Raw genomic sequence first — 24,693 nt, 5'->3', positions numbered from 1 at the left:
TAAATGGCTAAATGATACTCCAATGTGATGGCCAAATTTGAAAGAGCTGTGCAGCTCTAAAAAACTAATTTTATTAAAAAAACGGATTTTTATGCTGACTTCAAATATACAAGTTTTATCAAGTTTAGTTTTACCCATCAAAAGTTACGAGCCTGAAAATAGTAGCCTTACTTTCGAAAAAAGAGGGAAACACCCCTTACAAGTCATGGAATCTTAATGAAAATCACATCATCAGATTCAGTGTATCAGAGATCCATAATATAGGGGCTTCAAGCTCCTATCTGCAAAAATGTGGAATTTCGAATTTTTTGCCAGAAGAAAGATGGCGGATACGTGTATGTTTTTTGTTTTTTTATTCTTCCCAGGGGTGATTGTATCGACCCAGTGGTCTTAGCATATCGCGAGAGGACTCATTCGAAGGGAAATTAAAAGTTATAATGCCTCTTCTAAGTGAACAAAAAATTGTAGGGCAACTAGGCCCCCTCCCACGCTCATTTTTCCCCAAAGTCACTCGATCAAAATTTTGAGATAGCCTTTGTTTAGCATAGTCGAAAAATCTAACAAATATGTCTTTGAAGATGACGTAATCCCCCAAAGCCCCCGGGAGAAAGACTGCAAGTTGTGAACTTTGCCCATTGTTTGCATATAGTATTGGTTATTGGGAAGTATACAGACATTTTCAGGGGGTAATTTTTCTGGTGGGGGGGTCAGGGGGAGACGGTTTTGTGGGAGGATCTTTCCATGGAGGAATGGAATCTTGAATGAAGGGGACGCCGAATTTTCCAGCATTATCTAAAAAACGATCATAAATTAAATAAAAACAGTTTTTTTCACTGAAAGCAAGGAGCAAAATTAGAACTTCGAACAAACAGAAATTATAACGTTTATGAGGGGATTCACCCCTTTGTCAATGCTTCGCTCTTTACGCTAAAGTTTTTTTTTAGTACTTTCAGAAGAGCTATTTATTCTAATAAAACCCTTTGTGATTCAGGGGTCATTCTTAAATAATTGGAACAAAATTCGAGCTTTAGCGTAAAGAGCAAGGTGTTGAAGAGGGGGCGAACCCATCATATACGTAAGAGTTGCCGTTCATTATAAGTTTTAATGTTGCTCCTTACTTTCAGCTGAAAGTAAAATTTTTATTTGATTTTCATACGATTTGCGTCTCACAATATTTTTGTACTGGCAACATACACAGAAGGGATGGTCTTAGAAACTTAAGGAGGTGTCACTCGATTGAAAAGTTTTACTACCCTTTCAAGGAATGAGAATGTCTCAGTTCTCCTATGATGGCTTTTTTTTTGTCCCTAAGCACCACTATATCCCTTCAGCATCAACTAAAATTTCAAAATAACGATTCAACTCAGAATCATAAAAAGCTTCATAATTCGCAACAAAAACTATTTATATGGTCAGTTCTTCGCGTATACAATTTAGTAGAAAGATTGATGTGCTTTGCCTCATTAAAACTAGAGTCACGCAATAAATTTAATTCTGAGTAATTGACGGCACAACTTGGACCAATGACTCCTACAGCACCCCCCTCTCTAGAAGGCATATTTTAAGTAGGCAAGGTTTGCCACGTTTAAATCGGAATCATGAAAGACTTTTAAATTTGTGTGATAGGATGGCAAAATGATAATTCCTCAGAAACTTTAAGCAAAAACAAGATGAGTCCTGACTTGGTGCCAAAACGAGCTCAAGCCAAAGACTATCAAGACACAAAAACAACTGAGGTGTTAATTCAGTACACAAATGAACTACGAACTGACTCGACGCAAAAGCAACGTTATTTTTTACTCACTCACAGCGACGCTAGTTCCGCACTGCTTTTAGTTATCCTCCACCACCAGCTTTTTAGAAGAAAGGTTCACATAATACATATTGTTGGGATTGGAGTTACGCAAGGATTATACATTATTGTTACAAGATATAAGGCGATGCAGTGGTCCATCCATTGGATGGACTATCCATTGAATTTTCAGACGCATGCGCTACTTCTGAGCCTGACCTACCTTCTGCAGAAAAGGACCGAAACCACTTGAGATTGTAAGGACCTAGATCCAGTTAGGGAAACTTCCAAAAAGACATTTTAAACTGCATGATTTGACGGTTCAGGCACTAGCAGGCTTCGAACCTTCAAAAGCACGGGATTCCCCGAACTACGAAAACTCAACCATAATTGCAGTCAGAAATCTCTTGCGGAAGGTCGGCTTTGCTGTAAGTGCATGCCCGTCAAATTTTAAGTGAATTTCACCTCTTTAAGTTTTTCAGACCCTTCCTCGGTAACCTACCGTAAAAGTTTTACCGTAAAAGCACGCCTAAGTGATGTAGTGATCTAGTAGTGATGCACGCCTGATCACTACTAAGAAAGGAGCAAAGCGTAAGCTCCGATTTCTATAGCGATGAGATATCCATTAATATTTGAAAGGCATATGTGCACCATCTAATGCAAATTATACCTGGACATTGTCGGTTGAATTATTTCTTAAATAAAATTGGATAAGTTAGAAGCGGAGAGTGCATTTGTGGTGAAAGTGAAACTTGTAGCCACTTCCAGTTTACTTACCCTGTTTATTTTTTACAGCTTTTGGTATGGAACTAGAACTCCAATCTCTAGGAATTAATTTCCCATTTTGTCCTAGTTCAGTAGTGTCTGATAAAGTATTAAGGAAATGTTTGAACAGATTTTTGTATTCAATTAGAAAACTGGTTTAATGTTAATATTTGATATTTATAAATGATTGTTGCCTTTGATTTTAGCATTTATTAGTTTCATTTATTCTATTTTTGTTTTCTTTCTTTGTGGTGTTAGTTTGTAAACATTTAGCAGTGAAATACTTGTAAAGGTTTAATCACTTAATAAAATTATTATCATCGAGGCATACGTGATACTGTTTCATTGTATCAGTCCCAAATATAGAGATCGAAATTGCAGATTCAACCAAAATCACAAGCAAAATATTATTGAAGTGGTAGATTACAAGTTTCCGGACCCCCGAAAAAATGCAAGTCCTTTAGATCTTCAATTTCTTTTGTTAGCTCATCTAAGAATGTATTTTGGATATGGAATTGAGGAGCTATTGTACACCCTTAGCAAGTTTAGAACCTAGCCAGACTTCAATCTGAAACTGGTGCCTTGCCGTCCTGCTTGCTGGCTGATTAACGAAAAAGACTCGAAAACAGAAACAAAGCTCGAGAAAACAACAGATTGATCGATTAAAATTTAGAGAGCACCTATGATATCATTCTTCTGTAGCATTCCCAACTAAAGAAAAAAAAAATCATATTAAACCGAAATAAACAAAAATTGTTTTTATTAAAAGTGGACGATAGCTGTTTCAAGTCGCTTGAGAAAATGTTCTTTCCTTAAATCTCTGATCTCTTCATGATGTCTCTTGTAAGAAAGTATTTCAGGTATTTCACACTTATAAAACCAGTTCTGACTTCAATTTGAAACTAGTGCCTTGTTGTCCTACTTACTGGCTGGTTCAACGACAGAGAATCGAAAGTGGAAACATGTCTTGAGGAAAAAAAGATCGGCGGAACAACTTCAGATAGGCTTCTTCAACTTGGAGCATAAGAGTTCACTTAATCTTCCATAGCGTAAGCTCTGGCTCAAAGAAAAGCGAAAACTATTCTTTTTGTGCAAAACTAGATTATAAACAGCTTTTCAATATAATGTCGTATTCATCAATCGAGCCAGAAGTTCAGGCTTTCCAAAAGACGACACAGATCCATTTCTTTGAAAACGTACAAAAATCAACTGGCTAATCAAGAGTTTCAATTTAAGGACTCCAGTTAATTTTCAGTGAACACAACTGGGCCTCAAGCCTTAAGGATAAAAGGATAGTGATCTCCCAGAGCCATTGCTGGCGCATAGGGCGTCGAATCGACGTTTCAGTGACTGGGTGTTTTTACAGGAACAAGTAACGAGCTTGTCGCCCAACCTTGCTGCGGCGGGGATTGAACCCTGGGCCCCTTTTTGCCAAGCAGAGCCTTAATCCACTGTGTTACAACTGTTTAAGCCTTTAGACAATACCCTTTTTAATAATATAAAGATTTGTCCTAAATTCAATTTGGTTATTATTCTGCTTCGTTGTTCATCGTGTTTTATGTTCGTATTAGGTTTTATTGGTTCAGTCATATAAACTTCTGTTGCTTTTAGGTTTGAAATACCATGTTAGATAAGTTCAGTACGTATTCAGGTTTAAAGTCGCTCATTATTTTTCATGGAAAAGTCAGTGCTTTTAATACTTGACAGATATAACATATTTTTGTTAGTTTTGAACACAATATAACATATTTTTGTTAGTTTTAAACACAATTTTACCTATTTTGTACTCAAGGAATTTTTGATTTTGTTCAATATGTTTGATTTTGAATGCCCTGCACAGGAAGTAGTTAATGTAATGAAAAAACGCAAATTCAGATTCGTTACCAGGAAATCAAATTCTCTTACTTTCATATACAGAAGGCTATTTACTAAAAACCTAGGGTAATGATATTAATTATTTGATGTAAATTTCATCAAATGCTACTGTTTTCGACAAGGGGACTGAAATTGGACAACAACGTCCTAAAAATGGGTTTTCGTCATCATTTAAACCCTATCTAACTTTTCATAGGGAATAGATCTCTGGGGAGCTATGCTTTTACAAGAAAACATATCAAACATGTATTGTTAAAATATATCCTTTATGTTCTTGCAATATAAAATAATACTAAATTTGAAAAATCGCGACTGAATAAATATAACTAAAAAGAAAATTAAACTTACCTAGTGCATCTTGTAACTGCTCTAACTCTGAATACAGCCTGAGGCTGATAAATAATTTCCAAGACCTTTTCGGTATCTAACTTATCCTCTTTTAGTGTGAATTCCAGATTATTAACAACTTCTTTTTCATTAACAAAAAAAGTATACGGGGTAACTTCATCACCTTCCTAAAAATAGGAATATCTATGGATCAAACATATATACATAGATAAATGAAAATACCCAAGAAGTCCAGTTAAAGATTAGAGACTTACGTAAAAGAGTCTTAGGAGCAGTCCCCTCCCAAAAAAAAGTTAAACCTTGGCACTTGAATTAAACATCTTGAATTGTTGGGTACTTCCTAATTAAGTTGGCAAATAAAATGTACATTTTAACTATTCCTCCCGCAGAATTCCTTTATTACCTCCCCCCCACTCCAACCACAAAAGAAAGAAAAATCCTGGGTACATATCAGAAAAACAGAAATAAACCAGTCGAAAATAGACGATTGCAAATCGTTTCTGTTGCGCAACAATTCCTTGGAAAGTTTCCGAAAATTTGTATTCACCTAGCTCAACTATTTTCTTTTCCACTATCTTATTCCATATTTAACTATTTACATTCCCTACTTTTTACTATTCTTACTTTCCTTCTATGGGAATTTCTTCCTCTATTTCACACAAAAAAATTGAAAGAGAGAGCCTAGTTCAAATTAAAATTAAATTTTTAAATTTCACAAATAAATAAACAAAAACAACACGTTCGTGTCCGACAAAAACCTATGAGGGGTTGCGGCCACGCGACATTCCGTGTAGCTACTTACCTATTCCTTCAATTGATAATAATAATTATAACACAACAATAACAGTAAAATAACAAAGGAAGTTTGCCCAGGAAGTGATTGGTTACCGTAATCATCTGATTCTGCCAACAACTTTTCTTTCTTTTTTTCTCTTTGTTTTGTCTACAGAAACATAACAGCGTTCAAGCGTGAAGTAAGCAAAGACTTGTGTGCGCCAAGGCATCGTTTAATATAAAGGAGCTTCCAAAACAGTATAAAGGTTACATTAGAAAGAGAAAACAGTTACTTGATTAAATGCCTAGTTTTTTTTTGTCTAGTCAAACAGTTCGTGGTAACGAACTGTAGTAAGGAGCGACCCGGCTCAATAGTAACCAAAACTCTAAAAAAACGGAATTTTGATACCAATACCTTCATCAAAAGAATCGCATTTTAATGCTGATTTTAAATATATAAGTTTCATCAAGTTTAGTCTTACCCATCAAAAGTTACGAGCCTGAGAAAATTTGCGTTATTTTAGAAAATAGGGGGAAACGCCCCCTAGAAGTCATAGAATCTTAACGAAAATCACACCATTAGATTCAACGTATCAGAGAACCCTACTGTAGAAGTTTCAAGCTCCTATCTACAAAAATGTGGAATTTTGTATTTTTTGCCAGAAGGCAGATCACGGATGCGTGTTTATTTATTTATTTATTTTTTTTCCAGGGGTGATCGTATCGACCCAGTTGTCCTAGAATGTTGCAAGAGGGCTCATTCTAACGGAAATGAAAAGTTCTAGTGCCCTTTTAAAGTGACCAAAAAAATTGGAGGGCACCTAGGCCCCCTCCCACGCTAATTATTTTACCAAAGTCAACGGCTCAAAATTCTGAGATAGCCGTTTTATTCAACGTAGTCGAAAAACCTTATAACTATGTCTTTGGGTACGACTTACTCCCCCACAGTCCCCGTGGGAGGGGCAACAAGTTACAAACTTTGACCAGTGCTTACATATAGTAATGGTTATTGGGAAATGTACAGGCGTTTTCAGGAGGATTTTTTTGGTTGGGGGAGGGGTTGAGAAGAGGGGGATATGCTGGGGGAACTTTCCATCGAAAAATTGTCATGGGGGAAGAAAATCTCCATGAAGGGAGCGCAGGATTTACTAGCATTATTAAAAAAAAAAACAATGAAAAAATAAATATGAAAAATTCTTTCAGCTGGAAGTAAGGAACAGCATTAAAACTTAAAACAAACAGAAATTATTACCCATTTGAGGGGCTCACCTCCTCCTAATACCTCGCTCTTTACGCTAAAGTATTTTTAGTAATTTCAACTATTTATTCTACGGCTTTTGTGATTATGGGGTCATTCTTAATGAATTGGGACAAAATTGAAGCTTTAGTTTAAAGAGCGAGGATCTGACAAGGGGGCGAACCCCCTCATATATGTAATAAAAATATGAAAATACAAAAGTTCTTTACGTAAGCTAATTTATAAGTTACGTAGATCTTTTACTAATAAAAATATTCGTAAAAAAATTAAAAGTTCTAGTTGCCTTTTTAATTAACCAAAAAATCGGAGGGCAACTAGGCTTCATCCCCCGCTCTTTTTTTTCTCAAAATCATTCGATCAAAATTATGAGAAAGCCATTTAGCCAAAAAAAAAAAAAAAAAAAATGCAACTTTCGTTTTAATTGTTCCTCTGCGGAGAGCCAAAATCAAAACATGCATTGATTCAAAAACGTTCAGAAATTAAATAAAAAAAAAAACAAGTTTTTTTAACTGAAAGTAAGGAGCGACATTAAAACTTAAAACGAACAGAAATTGCTTCGTATATGAAAGAGGCTGCTTCCTCATCAACGCCCCGCTCTTTACGCTAAAGATTTTTACTGTTTTAAAAAGAAGAATTGAGAGAAAGAGTCAAACTTTAGCGTAAAGAGCGGGGCGTTGATGAGGAAGCAGCCTCTTTCATATACGAAGTAATTTCTGTTCGTTTTAAGTTTTAATGTCGCTCCTTACTTTCAGTTAAAAAAACTTTTTAACTGAAATTAAAAAAACGTTTTTTTAATTTAATTTATAGAAAAAGAATTAATGTCAAAATTCAAATTATAGACACAACTTTACGCAAGTAAACTTAAAATTCGATAAATCAAACAGTTCGTGGTAACGAACTGTAGTAAGGAGCGACCCAGCTCAATAGCAACCGAAACTCTAAGAAAAGAAATTTTGATACCAATAATTACATCAAAAGAATCGCATTTTAATGCTAATTTTAAAAATACAAGATTCATCAAGTTTAGTCTTACTCATCAAAAGTTACGAACCTGAGAAAATTTGGCTCATTTTAGGAAATAGGGGGAAGCCCCCCCTAAAAGTCATACAATCTTAACGAAAATCACACCATCAGATTCAGCGTATCAGAGAACCTTATTGTAGAAGTTTCAAGCTCCTATCTACAAAAAAGTGGAATTTCGCATTTTTTGCCAGAAGACAGATCACGGATGCACGTTTATTTATTTTTTTGTTTGTTTGTCTTTGTTTTTGTTTTTTTTTCCCAAGAGGGCTCATTCTAACGGAAATTAAAAGTTCTAGTGCCCTTTTTAAGTGGCCAAAAAATTTGAGGGCACCTAGGCCCCCTCCCACGCTCATGTTTTCCCAAAAGTCACCGGATCAAAATTCTGAAATAGCCATTTTATTCACCATAGTCGAAAAACCTAATAACTATGTCTTTAGGGACGACTTACTCCCCCGCACTCCCCGTTGGAGGGGCTGCAAGTTACAAACTTTGACCTGTGATTACATATAGTAATGGTTACTGGGAAATGTACAGACGTTTCCAGGGGGATTTTTTCGGTTTCGGGGGGAGAGTTGAGAAACTTCTCATGAGGGAAGAGAATTTCAATGGAGGGGGCGCAGAATTTTCAAGTATTATTTGAAAAAACAATGAAAAATAAATATGAAAAGTTTTTTCTACTGAAAGTAAGGAGCAGCATTAAAACTCAAAACAAACAAAAATTATTACGCACATGAGGGGTTTACCTCCTCGTTATACCTTACTCTTTACGCTAAAGTATTTTTAGTAATTTCAACTATTTATTCTACGGCCTTTGTGATTCAGAGGTCATTCTTAAGGAATTGTGAAAAAATTTAAGCTTTAGTATAAAGAGCGAGATATCGACGAGGGTTGAACACCCTCATATACGCAATAAAAACATACGAATATAGAAGTTCGTTACGTTACGTATATTTTTTTACCAATGAAAACGTTTGTAAAAAATTAAAGTTCTAGTTGCCTTTTTAAGCAATACGAAAATTGGAGGGCAACTAGCCCTCCTCCCTCGCTCCTTTTTTCTCAAAATCTTCCGATTAATTACAATTAATTAATATGCAAATTTCGTTTTAATTATTTATGTGCGGAAAGCCAAGATCAAAATATGCATTAATATAAAAACGTCCAGAAATTAAATAAAACAAGCATTTTGTTTAAAATGAAAGTAAGGAGCAACATTAAAACTTAAATAAAACTTGAGTTGCTATCCGCCATTCACAGTTGCTATCCGCCATTCATAGTGAAAACACCTAAACTCGTTTAACCAGTGTTATAATTTGTTCGTGTCATATCGGATGCAGGAAATTGATTTGGATTAGCCTGCTGCAAACCTAATTGGATAATATCTGGCACTATTTGAAGCTGGGGGGTCGTAAAAAAGCCCCCCTTGCGTGTAAGTCTTTGTCTCATGTTAATTAGAGTTACTAATTAGTAGTTTACGATGTCGTCCCGTCCTAAGCGCAAGGGCACTGTTTCTAACAGCACTGAACAACCAGGACATCTTTCGAAAAATCATCCGTCAAATTCAAGCCCGGATATAGGCAACCAATCTTCTGACCTGAACATGAGACTAACTCAGACTCAACAAGAATTGGAAGCTGTAAAAGCGAATCTCAGGGATGAAATCTCACGTAAAGTTTCCGATCGCATAAAAAATCAACTCCCGCACTCGGCTGAATCAATGATATCTGACGTATATGATTCTTTGATGGTGGAATACTCGCCAAAATTTGATTTTATCGAAAAGCAACTAAAATCACTAAAAAACAGCTTCATGATACTCGAAGAGAGAGTGAAAAAGATCGAAAGTAGACTTGACGATATTGAGCAGGAAAATAGGCTGGATTCACTTATTTTCAGTGGTGTCAAACAAGCTCCGGGTGCTGATGTAAAATCGTGTATTAATAATATTATCTCGGACAAGATGGGCGTACAAGTTTATGTTTCGGAACTAACTAAAGTGTATAGATTTACCCTTCCAGAGAATCCTACGCGGCCTGATATGATTGCACCGGTACTCGCCCAGTTTTCGTCTAAGGATGTGGCTAGAAAGGTATTTGCTGCTAAGAGTAAACTGGCCAAATCTGGTATATTTGTGTCTGAAAGTTTAACTAAGAAGCGACGAGAAATTCTGCAACTGGCTCGTGATAGGTTAGGTAACCACAACGTATGGTCCGATCACGGCCGTATTTTCGCTCGATCTGGAAATGACGCTCGGACACGCCGACTGTGGAGTTGTGACGACATATAATCTGAGTTTTTTTCTTTTTTTTTTTTTTTTTTTTTTTTCGTTTTATTAGTTATAAATGTGTACTTTAGTATTTACATTCTTTCGTAGTAATAGTTCTTTAATAGGAAGTAGGATTAATTATTTATGAATGTTTTCACGATTACTTCAGTTAGAAAAAAATCGCTTTTCGTTGGATAATATTTTGTCGAGTGATGTTGGTAGCCGGTCGGAATTTTCGGATAAACAGCCTGCAAGGCTTAGTAAATATGTTGCAGTAGATGATGTGAGTGCACCCGTTATGCTGTCCGGATTCCAGATTCTCCACTGGAATTGTCATTTAACTACTTCACATGAAGATGTAGTTGATATAATTAATAAACTTAACAGTGAGGTGCAAGTGATAGGTATTTGTGAATCATTTATTAGTGAACAATGTCCTGCTTCGTTGTTTAATTTTCCAGGTTACACACTTATTTCCAAGAACCGGTCATTGATGGGAAGGGGAGGTTTAGCATTCATAATCAAGGATGATATAAAATTTAAAGTAAGGGAAGATTTATCTTTATGGATTGAAGGTAAGATTGAAACTTTTGCTATTGAAATAGTGACAAGTAATAATAATCCACTTCTTATTTCATCGGTGTATAGACCCCCTGGTGCTAGTCCGGATTTTTTCCTAGAGGAAATTGAAATTTTAATATCTGAAATAAATCGAAATTTTGATAAAATTGTAATCATAGGTGATTTTAATTTTGATTTATTAGATTTTCAAGCCAAAAATTTGGATTTCCTTAATGTCATGCTTTCATTTGGTCTTTTCCCATTAAATTCTATCCCATCCCGATTAACAGACCATTCTGCAACTTTGATTGATAATGTTTTCGTCACTGAAGTTATGGTGGAAGATAGCATGTGTGATGTATTAATCCATTCTGGTTCGGACCACTTACCGCTTCTTTGTTTGTTGCAGAAGTTATCACATTGTAAAATTAAAAGAAAAAACAAGATTCTTCGGCGTGACATGAAAGAAGTTAATCTGGCTAAATTTAAAAATGAAGTTAGTTCGTTGGATTAGGAGGTGGTTTACAATGAAAAGGATGATGCTTCAAAAGCTTTTAACATTTTTTCAGATATTCTTTACCCTGTGTTTGAGAAAAATTGCCCATTGAATAAAATTAATTGCAAGAAAGCTAAACCGAGAAAGCCGTGGATAAATGATGAAATTTTGAGTTTAATAAGACAAAGAAATAAGTTGTATTGTCAATATCTTGATAATCCATCTGAAATGATTTTAAATGAGTTTAAAGAGTTGAGAAATTATGTAAATAATTCAAAAAGAAATGCAAAGAATGAGTATTATTTAAACCGTTTGAAGATTAAGGAAGGTAATATAAAAGATACTTGGGGAATTGTCCGTGAAGTGATAGGATGTGAAAAAAAAGATATGTGTATAACCAATTTAAAAACTAGTAATAGAATTATTCATGATAAATTGGAAATAGCAAATTACATGGGTGATTATTTTTCGAAAATTGGTAGTGTTATACAGAATGAAGTGTCTAGAGGTAGTTGTGCCGTCAACATTAAGGTAAATCCTTCAAGCATGCAGAATGGGTTTGAATTTGTACCATGTAATGTAGAAGAAGTTGAAAAAATTGTTTGTAGCCTTAAATCAAATTCTTCTGGTGTAGATGGATTGAACCTAAAGGCTTTTAATTATGTGTCGGTGTATCTTTTACCGGTACTGGTTCATTTAATTAATCTCTCAATGGTTAAAGGGCATTTCCCGTCGGAACTGAAACAATCTAAAATCATACCTTTACATAAAGGTGGGGACCCCTCAGAACCCTGTAACTGGCGACCAATTTCCATTTTACCTTTATTTAGTAAAATTTATGAAAAAGTTATTTATAAACGATTGTATGATTTTTTGGATTCGAAGAAAATTTTGTATAATGGACAGTTTGGTTTCAGAAGTAAACATTCCACTAGTCATGCAGTACACCATCTTTTAAGTTTTGTTGATAATGCATTTGAAAATAATATGATTCCTTTAACTGTTTTTGTAGATTTCCGTAAGGCTTTTGACACTGTTGATTTTAATACTCTTCTTAGTAGACTAAGTGGGCTTGGGTTAGGTAGTACTTGTGTAAAGTGGTTTTCATCGTATTTGCATGGCCGGACTATCAAAGTTGCTTTATCAGATATATCAAGCAGAGAGTTCGGTGTTAAGTGTGGAGTGCCTCAAGGTTCCGTGCTGGGACCTCTACTTTATCTTATTTATGTTAATTCGTTGGCTTCACATGTTGGAGTTGAAGCGCTGACCTCTTTCGCGGACGACACTGCGATAACAGTAATTGGTAGTTGTTTGGTGCAGGTTGCACATAAGGCTAATTTGGCACTTGAACGTTTGCGCAGTTTTACAATAGGTAGTTCCCTAGCAGTTAATGCATCTAAAACAAATTACATTATATTTAGTAGAACAGGTAGGTTACTTAATGATAATAATAACATTTTTTTTGGACATTTACCCATTAAACAAGTTTTTGAACTTAGGTATTTGGGGTTTTATTTAGATAATAATATTAGTTGGAAAAAGCATTGCAGTGTTATTGGTGCTAAAATGGCTAGGGGTCTAGGAATTTTGAGACGTGTAAAAAAAACTTTTCCGTTCAAGATTTTAAAAATCATTTATTTTTCCCTTGTTCATCCTTATATAGATTATGGTTGTGTTCATTGGGCTAGTAATTTCTTCTCTAATTATAAAAGGATCCAGATTTTGCAAAATAAAAGCATTCGATTGATTGCGGACATAAAAGAGCAGGTTGAATCCGAAACTACTGCTAGCTTTTCCCGGTGTAATGTCTTAAATGTTGGTCAGATTCGTGACTACCAGGCATCAATTTTTGTGTTCCAGAGCATGAAACATATATGCCCTGAGTATTTTCATGATTATTTTTCCATGAATCAGGAGTACCATAATTATGATACAAGAAATTCACAACTTTTAAGCCATGAACAAAGAAAAACAGTTCGATCATCATATGTGGTTCGGAATCTGGGGCCTTCTGTTTGGAATAGTTTGCCGGCTGGCATCAGGGAGTCTATCACTTTATATGGGTTTAAAAATAAATTGAAAATGTGTTATTTAAGTAATAGGTTTTGAAGGGCAGAAGGTTTTTGATGTCTTTTTTTTTGCAGTTTATTGATGTGGGGTGGGGACTGAATACCGGTAAATGATATTTAATATGATTATTTTGTTGTATTTTGTTCATGTGTATGTGTTGTTATTTTTTATATATAAGATAGGCTAGGTGGTTAATCATGAGATGTTATGTTTAGATATTTATTTATAAGATGTAAATCATAATATGAAATTGCAGCACAAGTCCTTAGGACTTTCTTTTTGCTGCAACAATTTATTAGTGTTGTCATTTTTTTATTTATGTTTGTATTGTGGATAAAATAAAACTTACCTACCTACCTACCTACCTAAAACGAACAGAAATTACTCCGTATATGAAAGGGGCTTTTCCTCCTCAATGCCCCGCTCTTTACGCTAAAGTTTCTTAGTGCTATCTCAGATGACACTATAACACTGGTTCAGCTGATTTGTACTACTCTGTTCGAAAACAATTCTACTTCTTTTTCATATTATGCAACAAGTTATCTACGAAAACATGTCCAGGGAGGTACATTCAGACTCCCAGATAAAAATAATCTTGCATAGGTGAAGCAGGAGCCTTTAATGAAGGTCAAAAGCGTAACAGTTGAATGGAGGGAGGCAGAGAATATATAATGCATGAATTTACGCATCTATAATAGTGTTGCAACTGACTGAACAGAATACTTCATAAATTACCGATACTACTTTCATAGACTTTATTGAGGTATCAATTTCCTGTATGTTCGGATGAAACAGAATCAAAGAAAAAGTTGTGATAAAAAGGAAGTGTTTTTTTAAAATAGTAAAATTAAACTAAAACAAACAAATAAAACTATTCTAAGATTTGCTTTTTTTCTGATATCTTGATTATGATCATGACTTTTTGTTGTTCATGTTTTAACAAATAAAAACTTCACTGTTCACAATACATGTCTTTTAGTAGATTATGAATAACATTCAAGCCTTTTAGAAGGTCTGAGAGGGAAGGAATAGCCCCACTCTTCCATGTGATACCTCGTATTTTTAAGCCTTCAATAGCCTTCCGATTTCATTTTGTTGTTGTGTTGTTGATGATGTTCGGTAAAATAAAAACACTGTTCAAAATATGAATCGTTGAAAGTAAAGCGCAAGAGACTGGCCTTTAAACGATAAAGGTTTATAGCGGCCCAACTTGAATTTGTGGTAATTTCTGTACATCTTCAGTTTGATTTGATTTTTCATTTTAATTTCTGTTCGTTTTAGGATCCATCTATTCATCCATAGAACAAGAGAATCAGCCAAAAGCATCCCTTTCTCCCAACGAAAATGTGTCGTTCCATTAACCCAAAACCAATGCTTGAAAGTTTAAAACCAATCGGACGATGAAATTTTTTGCCCTTTTTGGGTCCGTGTTTCGGAGGAAAGGATACCATCGAGAGGATAATATCTCCATACACTCACCTTCAGAAAACTACATCTTTAGAAAATCTCGGAAATTTGATTTGAAAGGAACTTCGAAATACAATTTTTCTTAATAAGGATAAAACCTTCCAAAAAAAATAAAAGGCAGATCATGTCTGTTCTATGTCTTAGATACTCTAACTAAGGACCAGTTGCTTAAACAAGGAACGTTTCTAAATATAAATATATATATAATATATATATATATATATATGTATATATATATATATATATATATATATATATAAATATATATATATATATATATATATATATATATATATATATATATATATATATATATATATATGCACAAACACAAACACAAAAAAAAGAGAGAGACAGAAGGAGAAAAGGAAGACTGTTTTCCTAAATTAGTGATTAATATAGACCAGCACTTGAATGAAGCCTTAACCCTACTCATCCATACAATCACATAGGTCAAACAGCATAGCCACACACAATCAACCATAAAGAATAATCCATGGACAGGCAGTCATATATATATATATATATATATATATATATATATATATATATATATATATATATATATATATATATATATATATATATATATATATGCGTATATATATCGTATATATATATATATATAATGCGTAGCTGTGTTGGCATCAAGTGGCTCGTTGCTGCAGTGAGTTGCTAGTAGTAGTAATGGTATAGCTTGCCAAGTGAGGTTAAGGTAGCCCAGCATCAAAGAGGCTGGAAAAGTCAGCAACAGGTCTTAAAAAAGACTTATAAAAAGCCAAAATAAGTTTGGCCCCAGGAGACAATTATAACGTTGAACTGAGAGATGAAATAAAAATGGCATTCGTGTCAGCAAAAAGACTTGCTGGTAAAACGACACACAGTGACCAGAGGCTATTGAAAGAAAATGGTACCTTTTTATCGGCTACGGAAGTAAACTGTTTTTTTTTGTTTTTTTTTGTTGGCATCTGTACCACCTTTCCGTCAATCACAAGTTCAGAAATCAAGTCTCTCATTACTAAAACAGAGACTGATAATGCAGGTGAAATTTCTGAGTTTGGTGTTTACAAGGAACTTCAAAAATGAATAGGAACTGTGCGTTCTACCATGGCGAGCTTCCTTTAAAGTTGTTACGTGAATTCGCTATTTTCCATGCAAAGTCACTCTCCCCCATTATTAACCCGTGTTTCCAAGTGCAAGTGTTCCCAAGTGCTTGAAAGAGAACGTACGTTCGCGTTATAATTAAAGTGAAGGATCCCAAATCTTGCAACCAAATCCGACCTATCTCAACAACACCGAACCTATTTAAGGTGGCATAAACTTTATGTACCGCGAACTGATGTCACAGGTTTCTCCTTTTCTTGACCCATATCAGTACGGATGCTTGAACGGAAGCAACACAACTGTCTACTTAGTGAGAACGGATCACTTTGTTATCGAGTGGCTTGACCGAGGAAGTGCGATTGTCTATCCTCTCATAGTGGATTATCGAAAAGCCTTTGCCTTATTCGCGATATCATAGCTGTTACAAAATTTACGCGCAATGGGTGCACACAAGCATATTCTCCTTTTAGTAAGTGATTTTTTGCAAGACCGTTTCCAGTGCGTGTACAGCCTTTTCCGTGGAGACACAAACTCCGAATGGGCTCAGCTCATGTGAGGTGCTCCACAAGGCACAAAACTTGCAGCGCTGTCGTTTTTAGCAGTTAGAAACTTTGTCCTTTCTGAGCTTGATGACATGTTTAAGCGCGTAGACGACCTATCAGTTCTTCTGATGTATCTCATTGAAAACTCCAAGGCGGATCCCCAATTCAATGATGGAATAATGAACGACTTTAAAGACCGATGTAGTCACAACAACCTTCAAATAAACGAAAGAAAAACCAAAACCCCTCGCTTTAATCGTCTTAAGAGGGACTTTGTCAGTCTTCCTCCACTGTATCCTTGTGTATCTTCAGCTGTAATTCTTGGTGTCACATTTAGTGTTGACTGCTCGTTTAATACTCATGATGATACATTCACTAAAAAAAGGCAAATGGTTCAATGCTTATGGGGCCCTCAAGTTAACAACACAAGTTACCTCAGCTTGAGTCACTACAAAAAAAAAACCTTTGAAGTTATTCCTTCAGACGCATATGTAAGCTATGAATCGGCAGTCTCTGTCCTATTACTACCGTCCCTTCAGGAGCGTCCATTGGGTTTGCTCTGTAGATTTAGCAAATTTCTTCTTAGCAGTGAAAAATATAGAGAGATTTTACCACCAGTTATGAGGAATAAAATAAACACAAGGTTAGCTAACATAGTGAGACTGCAGTTGCCTACTTCAAGATTAAACCGTTTGGCCAACTCCTTCGTTCCTTTTTACATGTCACTCTTTAGTAAGTTATACTCTCGTGTTTTTTTTTCTTCTTTTTTCTTTTCGTCGTAAGTACTAGCGCCATTTACTTGGAATTTTTATTCTAAATTATGATTGCTTGTATAAATAATACTATTCTAGTTTATTTAAAATTTCAGGAATTATTCTTGTTTCAATTGACAAATCAGTTTTCTGTCAAAACCCTAAGAAAATTATTGCATTTTACACACTTTTCATAATCTGGAAAATCCTATTTTGATATTCGTATGCAAGATGATGTTTACAACATTTGCTACTCCAGTGTTCTATAAAAATGTAGTTTTTAGTAGAAATTGATTCTTTAAAAAAATTATTTTTGTTAACTACAAAAGGTTTTTAAATACATCAACTTCCCTTAAAATGAGCCATTAAACAAATGAGCCATTAAATGTTCCAGTGCCCCGCTAGCTGCAGAGAGAGAAAAAAAATGAAAAAGAAAAAGATGCGTTCGATGCAGGATATCGTGGTTCCAGCCACTTTTCTTGTTTTTAAAGCCAATAGATTTTCCTGGTTGTTGAAGCAAAGGGACGGCAAGTTTCCTAAAAAAGGGTTTCAGACAAGGCGGTTCTAAAAGTGTACTTCTTGTTTTGATGACACTATTTTTAGGAGTTATGGGGTATTGTAGGTTTTACTATGGGGTATGTATGATCTTCTTTTACTAGGCTGCTAGCTACCGCAGAAACTTAGATCAAACGCATTTTGAAGAAATACCTTTGCATACGTAGCTCGTACTTTCCTGGAGTCCTAAGATTCCCAGGTTTAAAATATGTCCTTCCTTGATCAATTAATCTAATATCCCTCAGATCCCTGGTACCTCTATCTAGCAAAGATTACATAATATACGATAGTTGAATCATAATGACGCCAGGGTCGGGTTTTGTTTCTTCCCAAGGTGCCTAAACGCAAAATAGCTTAATACCTGTAGGAAGAAACGCATTATTTGTTTCATAACATAAGGACGATAGGCGTACCTCAGCTGTTGCCACTCAGTACTCGAGTGGTGATACTAGTCATTTGCCTTTGTCAAGGTGAATCGGGACAAATCCTACTACTAGTCCTTTGCCAAGGTGAAACAGTAGTCTGTATGCATGTGTTGAACCTTAACCTGAAGCAATCAACTAATGACTTTTTGGAATAGCTCCACCACAGAAGTTATAAAACCTAATTACAAACTTAGTCACTAGTTCCATCAGAGATGAGATGAGGAAAGAAAGTTCCTCTGAGATAGTAGATTGGATGTAATCGTACGAAAAACTCACCAAGGAAGTCACAACACAGCTTACCTTCAAAGACAGTAGTCTATTCTTCTGTATATTAAATAAAAAAAAAAAAAACAGTTTTTTTAAATGAAAGTAAGGAGCAACATTAAAACTTAAAACGAACAGAAATTACTCCGTATATGAAAGGGGCTTTTCCTCCTCAACGCCTCACTCTTTACGCTAAAGTTTGACTCCTTCTCTTAACTCTGTTTTTAAAACAGCAAGAAACTTTAGCGTAAAGAGCGGGGCGTTGAGGAGGAAAAGCGATCGTTTCCATGGTCGCTCCTTAGTACAGTTCGTTACCACAAACTGTTTGATTTTACAGAAGAATATACAGTAGCATTATAATATCACCATACAGAGAAGCACTATAGAATAGTGCTTTCTAGCATTATTCTCGATACCTGAGGCGTTAAGACTAGGAATAAGTGAAGGTGAAGAGGTGACGTTGGGTAGCAAGACGACCGATCAAGTGGATAGCTTCACTTATCTAGGTAATGTTATTAGTAAAGCGCAGTGGAGATGTTAAAAGTAGAATAGCAAAGGTTCGGTTTTTTTTTGCAATTGAAAAAAGTCTGGAAGAATAGGAAGGCAGATAAGTCTGCGAACCAGCATAAGCAGAATATTGGAAGCAACAGCGATGACGGCGGTCAAGTATGGTTCTGAAGAATGGGTGCTCCGAAAAACGGAGGAAGGTTCGCAAGATGTTTTCCAGGGAAATTGTCTACGGATTGTTTCGGATACCCGACTGACTGACCGCATCTCAAAGAGTAAGCTGTACGAAAAATATGATTCGATCCTGCTTTCAGCTCTATTTTTTTTTTTTTTTTAATGGTTGTACTTTTTCTTAGTTTCTAATACAAAAAAAAAAAAAAAAAAAAAGCAAAACAAAAAGAGACCAACAGTGGGGTTCTGTTTTATAAGGATATTAAGTTGAAAAGGCTTGAACAGGTGCAAAAGTAAATAAAAAATAGCGCTTTTCCCCACCGTCCTCATTCAGAACAAAGGATAATGATCGTTACAAAGATTAGAAAAGACCATAGATAAAACATCTAGTCGCCCAGTTTTCAAGCATATTTTGGATATAATCAGAGACAATTCCTTTTTTTTTTGCTAGGACTTGAAGACGACAAACCAAGAAATAAGTTTTTTCCACGAACCTTTTGGAGTAAGGCGTTGCATATCATTTGAAGACCTTGGACTGAAATATCCACTGGTAAGTCAAACGGGCTTCCTACCATATCTCCTGTTTCAGATTTAAATTGTGCCAAAAGATGTACTTTATCTTCTGACCCCATTTTAACACCTGAAAAAGTAGGTTCAATAAGTATAAAGTATTAGGACACATTTTGCGGAAAGTGTCCAAACCATGTGAAATCAGGCAGAAGAATACTTACGAAAAAACATCTGTAGACACTAATGCGATTTTTTGCAACAAACTTAAACAGTTATTTCATATCCTGTTTTTAACGATGTATGCATATTGAAATCAGATCAAAATAAAGAAAAAAAAAAAACAAATAATTATCATAATTAATTATTTTCTGACGTGCTACAGAGCGTCGAAAAACAGTCACCAGTAATCATGAAGATGTACTGCAGTCGGTATGTCCTACCATTTTAAATTATCCTTCAGGCTTAAGAGTTCACGAGTTTCTTGAGGCTATTTCAGCATAAAGCGTTTTTCGTCTTTCCAGGCAACTATATCTACCTATTTTGGATTGACTTTTCATAATCAGTGGGTTTTATATTCTTTTCTCCAAAATAAGAGTAAGAAAACGAATTGAAAAAGCAGGTGCTTTATGCATTGACAAAATCAGTTCCTACGTAGAATTGTAAGATGGGATGCACTTTGCCCATTTGGATGCTTTTTTGAGGCAGTTGCACATAAAGTTTTTCAAAGAAAAGTAATGAGTGATATTAAAGTATTTGCAACAATGAACAGTATTTATTTTACAGTTATTAAGCAATGAGCAAAGTATTTGTACTGTTTGTGCACTTTTTAGAGGGAGTTGCACATTTAAACGCTTGAAACACGTTTTCCAAAAAAAAAAACGTTAATCAGGGAAACAGAAGCATGAGACTAGTAGAAACAAAGTTATATAAAAAGTCGACCTCAAAATGAATGTGAATTATCTCGAGCAAATAAATGAAACCCAAAGCAAACGAAAACTAGACCTACGTTGCCTTGGCAACGTGAAGTGTTGCGGCAACCTTTGTCCGGCTTTGCCGATTAAAGTGTTGCGAGAGCAACACTTTGGTTTTGTTTCTTCGCTATCGGTTAAATGCTGAAGTTGTCAAAACTATCAAAGCTTTCAAAACGGCATATTCAAAGAAGAACACAATCAGTAATCACATGATCAAATTCTTCAGCGTTGAAAAAACAACAGCAAAAGAATATCGGAAAAAGGGACTAAATTGAGTTTGCAGCCAATTGAACTTTATCCTTTTCAATCGTAGACATCGTGACGGATGGAAACTTGGAACATTATCTTATATAATCTAGTTGGTATTATAAAGCTATCCGTAACTTTTCAGGATCAAATACCATAGATGTGCACCAATTTGCACAAATTTGTAGCCCCTCATGAACCTCCTCTAGCAACCCATTCTTGCTTACAAGTCCCTCTTCCGTGAGAGACAAAGAATAACACAATCAGTAATCAGATGATCAAAGGCTTTTCCTCAGGGTTGAAAAAAAAAAAAATATTGGAAGAACTAAATTGACTTTGCAGCCAGTTGAACTTTATCCTTTGCACACCATAGGCTCTGGCTCGAGGACAAGCAAAAACCATCCTTTTTGGCCCCAGGCAAGAGTCGTACGGAGCTTTCCAAAATATAATGTCATATTCATCAATCCGGCCCGAGGTCCACACTAACAGCCGATTATTACTTACTAGGCCCCTAAATGTCACTTTGCAGCCGGTTGAACTTTATCCTTTTCAATCGTAGACATCGTGACGGATGGAAACTTGGAACATTATCTTATGTAATCTAGTTGGTATTATAAAGCTATCTGTAACTTTTTAGGATCAAAATACCATCAGGGACCCATAAATTTCCTGTAATGACTCGCCATCCAGGATAGCTTATTATTGGATGGCGAGTCATTACAGGAAATTTATGGGTCCCTGATTCCATAGATGTGCACCAATTTGCACAAATTTGTAGCCCCTCGTGAGCCTCCTCTAGCAACCGATTCTTACTTACAAGTCCCTCTCCCGGGATATACATCCAAGTTCACCGGAAACAAATAATGGGTACACCAACTAGCAAAAGTTCCAAACCCCTTGTCGCTGAAGTCATTGTAGCCTAACAGCCGATTATTACTTACAACTCCCCTACATGTCTTACAATCGGGAACCAAGTTGTTCTTACCATCAATTACACCAGAAACAGATAATAGGTACACCAATCAGCAAAAGTTGCAAACCCCTCATTGTCAAAGATGATTATAAGCTAATAATCGACTGTTGCTTGGAAGTACCCTACATATCTCACAATTGGTATCGGCCTATTTTTGGTTCAAGTGTGTACCTTACCACTGAAGTTGTCAACCCCTTGAAACTTTCAAACTGGTGTATGTCATGAAGGAATTTTTGTAACAAAAAATGGATGACATATACTTTGATCAGCTCATCAAGGTCTATCGATTGTCATTGGAAAAAAAATTCTATCTGTCTTAGTTCAAAAGTTGACTTTTTTGCCGGAGGCCAACTTTCTAACACCACCACTTAGAAAGGAGCAAAGGATCTAATTTCTTTAGCAATGAGAGAACTTTTAAAGTTTAAGAGGTATATCTGATACCATTTCTCTATTGCAATCCCAAGTAGAAAAAAAAAGAATGGTAAAGTCAGCTGAAATCACGAACAGAAATGGCTAGAAACAATAGATGGCAGCACTTTCGGACCCGTGGGAAAATCGCACTTTTTTGTTTCTGTAAATTTTTCTATTTATCACTCAAAGAAGATATATTGGCTGTGGGGCCGGGGAACTACCGCATATATTTAACACTTATAGATTTTAGTCCATCTTCAATTTGAAACTGGTGCCTGCCTGCTTGCCTGCTAGAACGGAGCTTTCCACTCGAAAGCAGAAACATGGTTTGATGAAACGAAAGCTTGGCTGCACAACTTCAGATACTCCTCTCTGACACAGGCTATATAACTCCACTTCACTTCGCACACCATATGCTCTGGCTCGAGGACAAGCAAAAACCATCCTTTTTGGCCCCAGGCAAGAGTTCTACGGAGCTTTCCAAAATGTAATGTCATATTCATCAATCCGGCCTGAGGTCCACACTTTCCGTAAAAACCGCACAGGATAGACCCTTACCAGTTTCCAGGAATAAGCTGAGATCGGCGGCATAGGAAAAAAAATAAAAAACAAAAAAAAAAACCGGGACAAAACCAAAGTGTTGCTCTCGCAACACAATTGAAACAAGCAGCATATTCAAGCAAACTTACAACGAGCAAAAATTTCCAGAAATATGAAAAGCTGATTAAAATATTCCAAGCCTGACAACTCATTTTGGTCTGGGCTGATCGACTATAGTCGCCCATGTAATTAGCTCTGGTCCGGTTTGTTAAGTTTCCTACCCTGATAGTATGACACCGATGGGGTAGCAAAAGGCTCTTCTCAAGAACGTATCCAGGATTTTTTTTTTCGGGGTGGAGGGTTATAAAAAAAAGTAAAACACATCGTAAATTTGTTTATATTCATTTTGTTACGTTTTCACGAGTCTGGCAAATATTTCAGGGGGGAGGGTTCAAACCCCCTAGCCCCCGTGAGTACAGCCTTGGTTCTCCCTCCAACTTTTTGGCTAAATTACTGCCTGAGTACAACTTTTATAGCTAAGCCCTTGGGCAACAGAAAAACAAAATCTCTGTTTGTATCAAATGTACTGACAGTGGTGCCAGGATATTCTACCAGAATACAAAATGGAATCTTAGTTATATTTTTAGAAATTTATTCGTGTTTATGATTTTAAAATGTATTATACCACTTATAAAACGGGTTAACAGCTGCTAAAGTATGGAACAAAACAGGTAAAACTGGTTGAGTTCAAGTAAAACGAATTAAGAACAGGTTTGCTGTTCTTGGAATAGTTGCGAAAGTGGTGTCCATAACTCACGTTTACGATATCTACTTACCTGACAAGTCTTGTGTTTTAGTCTTTGTAAAGAACTGCTTCGAATTTTTACTTAAAAACCGAAGGATGAAGTGCTTGAAAACCACTTAAAGGGTCACTGGCAGCACTTTGGATCTTGTCACATTCGATTATAAATCTACTAAACATTGGATCGCAATGAGATTGAACTAATGCTGAGATTTATTAAAGGCTAATTTGAGCTAATCAGAATTTTCCAGTCAACCAGAAAAATTCCATGAAAACTCTGACTGGATAAAATTAGTGCAAGTTAAACCTCGTTATTAGTAAAATTTTATCGTGGTTTGATCTTAAATAAAATTAATCTAAAAAAAAACAAAGTTTTTCGAGGGAAGTAAAGAGCGAAGTTGAAACTTAAAACGAACAAAAATTACTACTTCATAGCCTATCTAAAATGTATCAATAAAACTAAGTAAATAAATCAACTGGTAATATTTCCCTATGTTTGCAGGGTTTCAGAAAACTAGCGCTTTACTGAAAAAGCAAAACAATATAGGAATTTTGGTACGACCTTTTAAGGACACTTTTAATATGATAATAGTGAAGCATTTTTTGATTGTTGCTTTGTTTATTTTTTCGTTCAATTTGGCATCATTTTAGAATTTGTATCACAACTTAAAATTCTCTGTTTTATTGAGAGAAATAGCTGGATTTCCAGAGTTCATATTACGGTTGATATGCTCTTCATTTCGAGAAGATCAAGATGTTACTTGATAAATCAACCCATTATCTTATGTGCTGCGTAATGACTTTAAACTTATTATTTTTATGCCTATGTTTTTGAGATAGTTTCAATTGTATGCTGAAAATAGATAACTTCGAAGACCACACTGCCTTTCCATGACGAAAGTAAAACAGTTCAAAATAGGGATGAAACCTTTTTATTGACAGTGAATAGATATAAAACTATTTAACTGGATATTTCGAACACATATACAGTGTTCATCATCAGCAGTAAAACTCTGCTGATGATGAGTTTTACTGCTGATGATGAACACTGTATATGTGTTCGAAATATCCAGTTAAATAATTTTATATCTATTCACAGTCAATAAAAAGGTTTCATCCCTATTTTGAACAGTTTTACTATTGTAAGCTGAAAGCTACTGATATCACAGCTCCTGAAGGACTATGAAAAGCGTTACAGATTAGTTTGTGTTGTGAGGCTACGCATTTA

General features: G+C 35.5%; 1 protein-coding gene across 2 annotated transcripts in view; it reads right to left on the bottom strand.

The window, feature by feature from the left end:
- Positions 1–24,693, bottom strand: part of LOC136033931 (notchless protein homolog 1-like) — a 135,845-nt gene that overhangs the window by 47,960 nt on the left and 63,192 nt on the right. For both annotated transcript variants that reach the window (XM_065714947.1, XM_065714946.1), the window contains 2 exons: positions 19,507–19,652; positions 4,781–4,947 (listed from right to left, as the gene is read on the bottom strand). In XM_065714947.1, coding sequence (XP_065571019.1) covers positions 4,781–4,947; positions 19,507–19,644 — 305 coding nt within the window. In that variant the 5' untranslated portion in view covers positions 19,645–19,652. The remainder of the gene's footprint in view (positions 1–4,780; positions 4,948–19,506; positions 19,653–24,693) is intronic.

This window comes from Artemia franciscana, chromosome 12 (genome assembly GCF_032884065.1).
Source record: "Artemia franciscana chromosome 12, ASM3288406v1, whole genome shotgun sequence".
Classification (NCBI taxonomy): domain Eukaryota; kingdom Metazoa; phylum Arthropoda; class Branchiopoda; order Anostraca; family Artemiidae; genus Artemia; species Artemia franciscana.
This window is presented reverse-complemented; position numbering and strand designations above follow the sequence as displayed.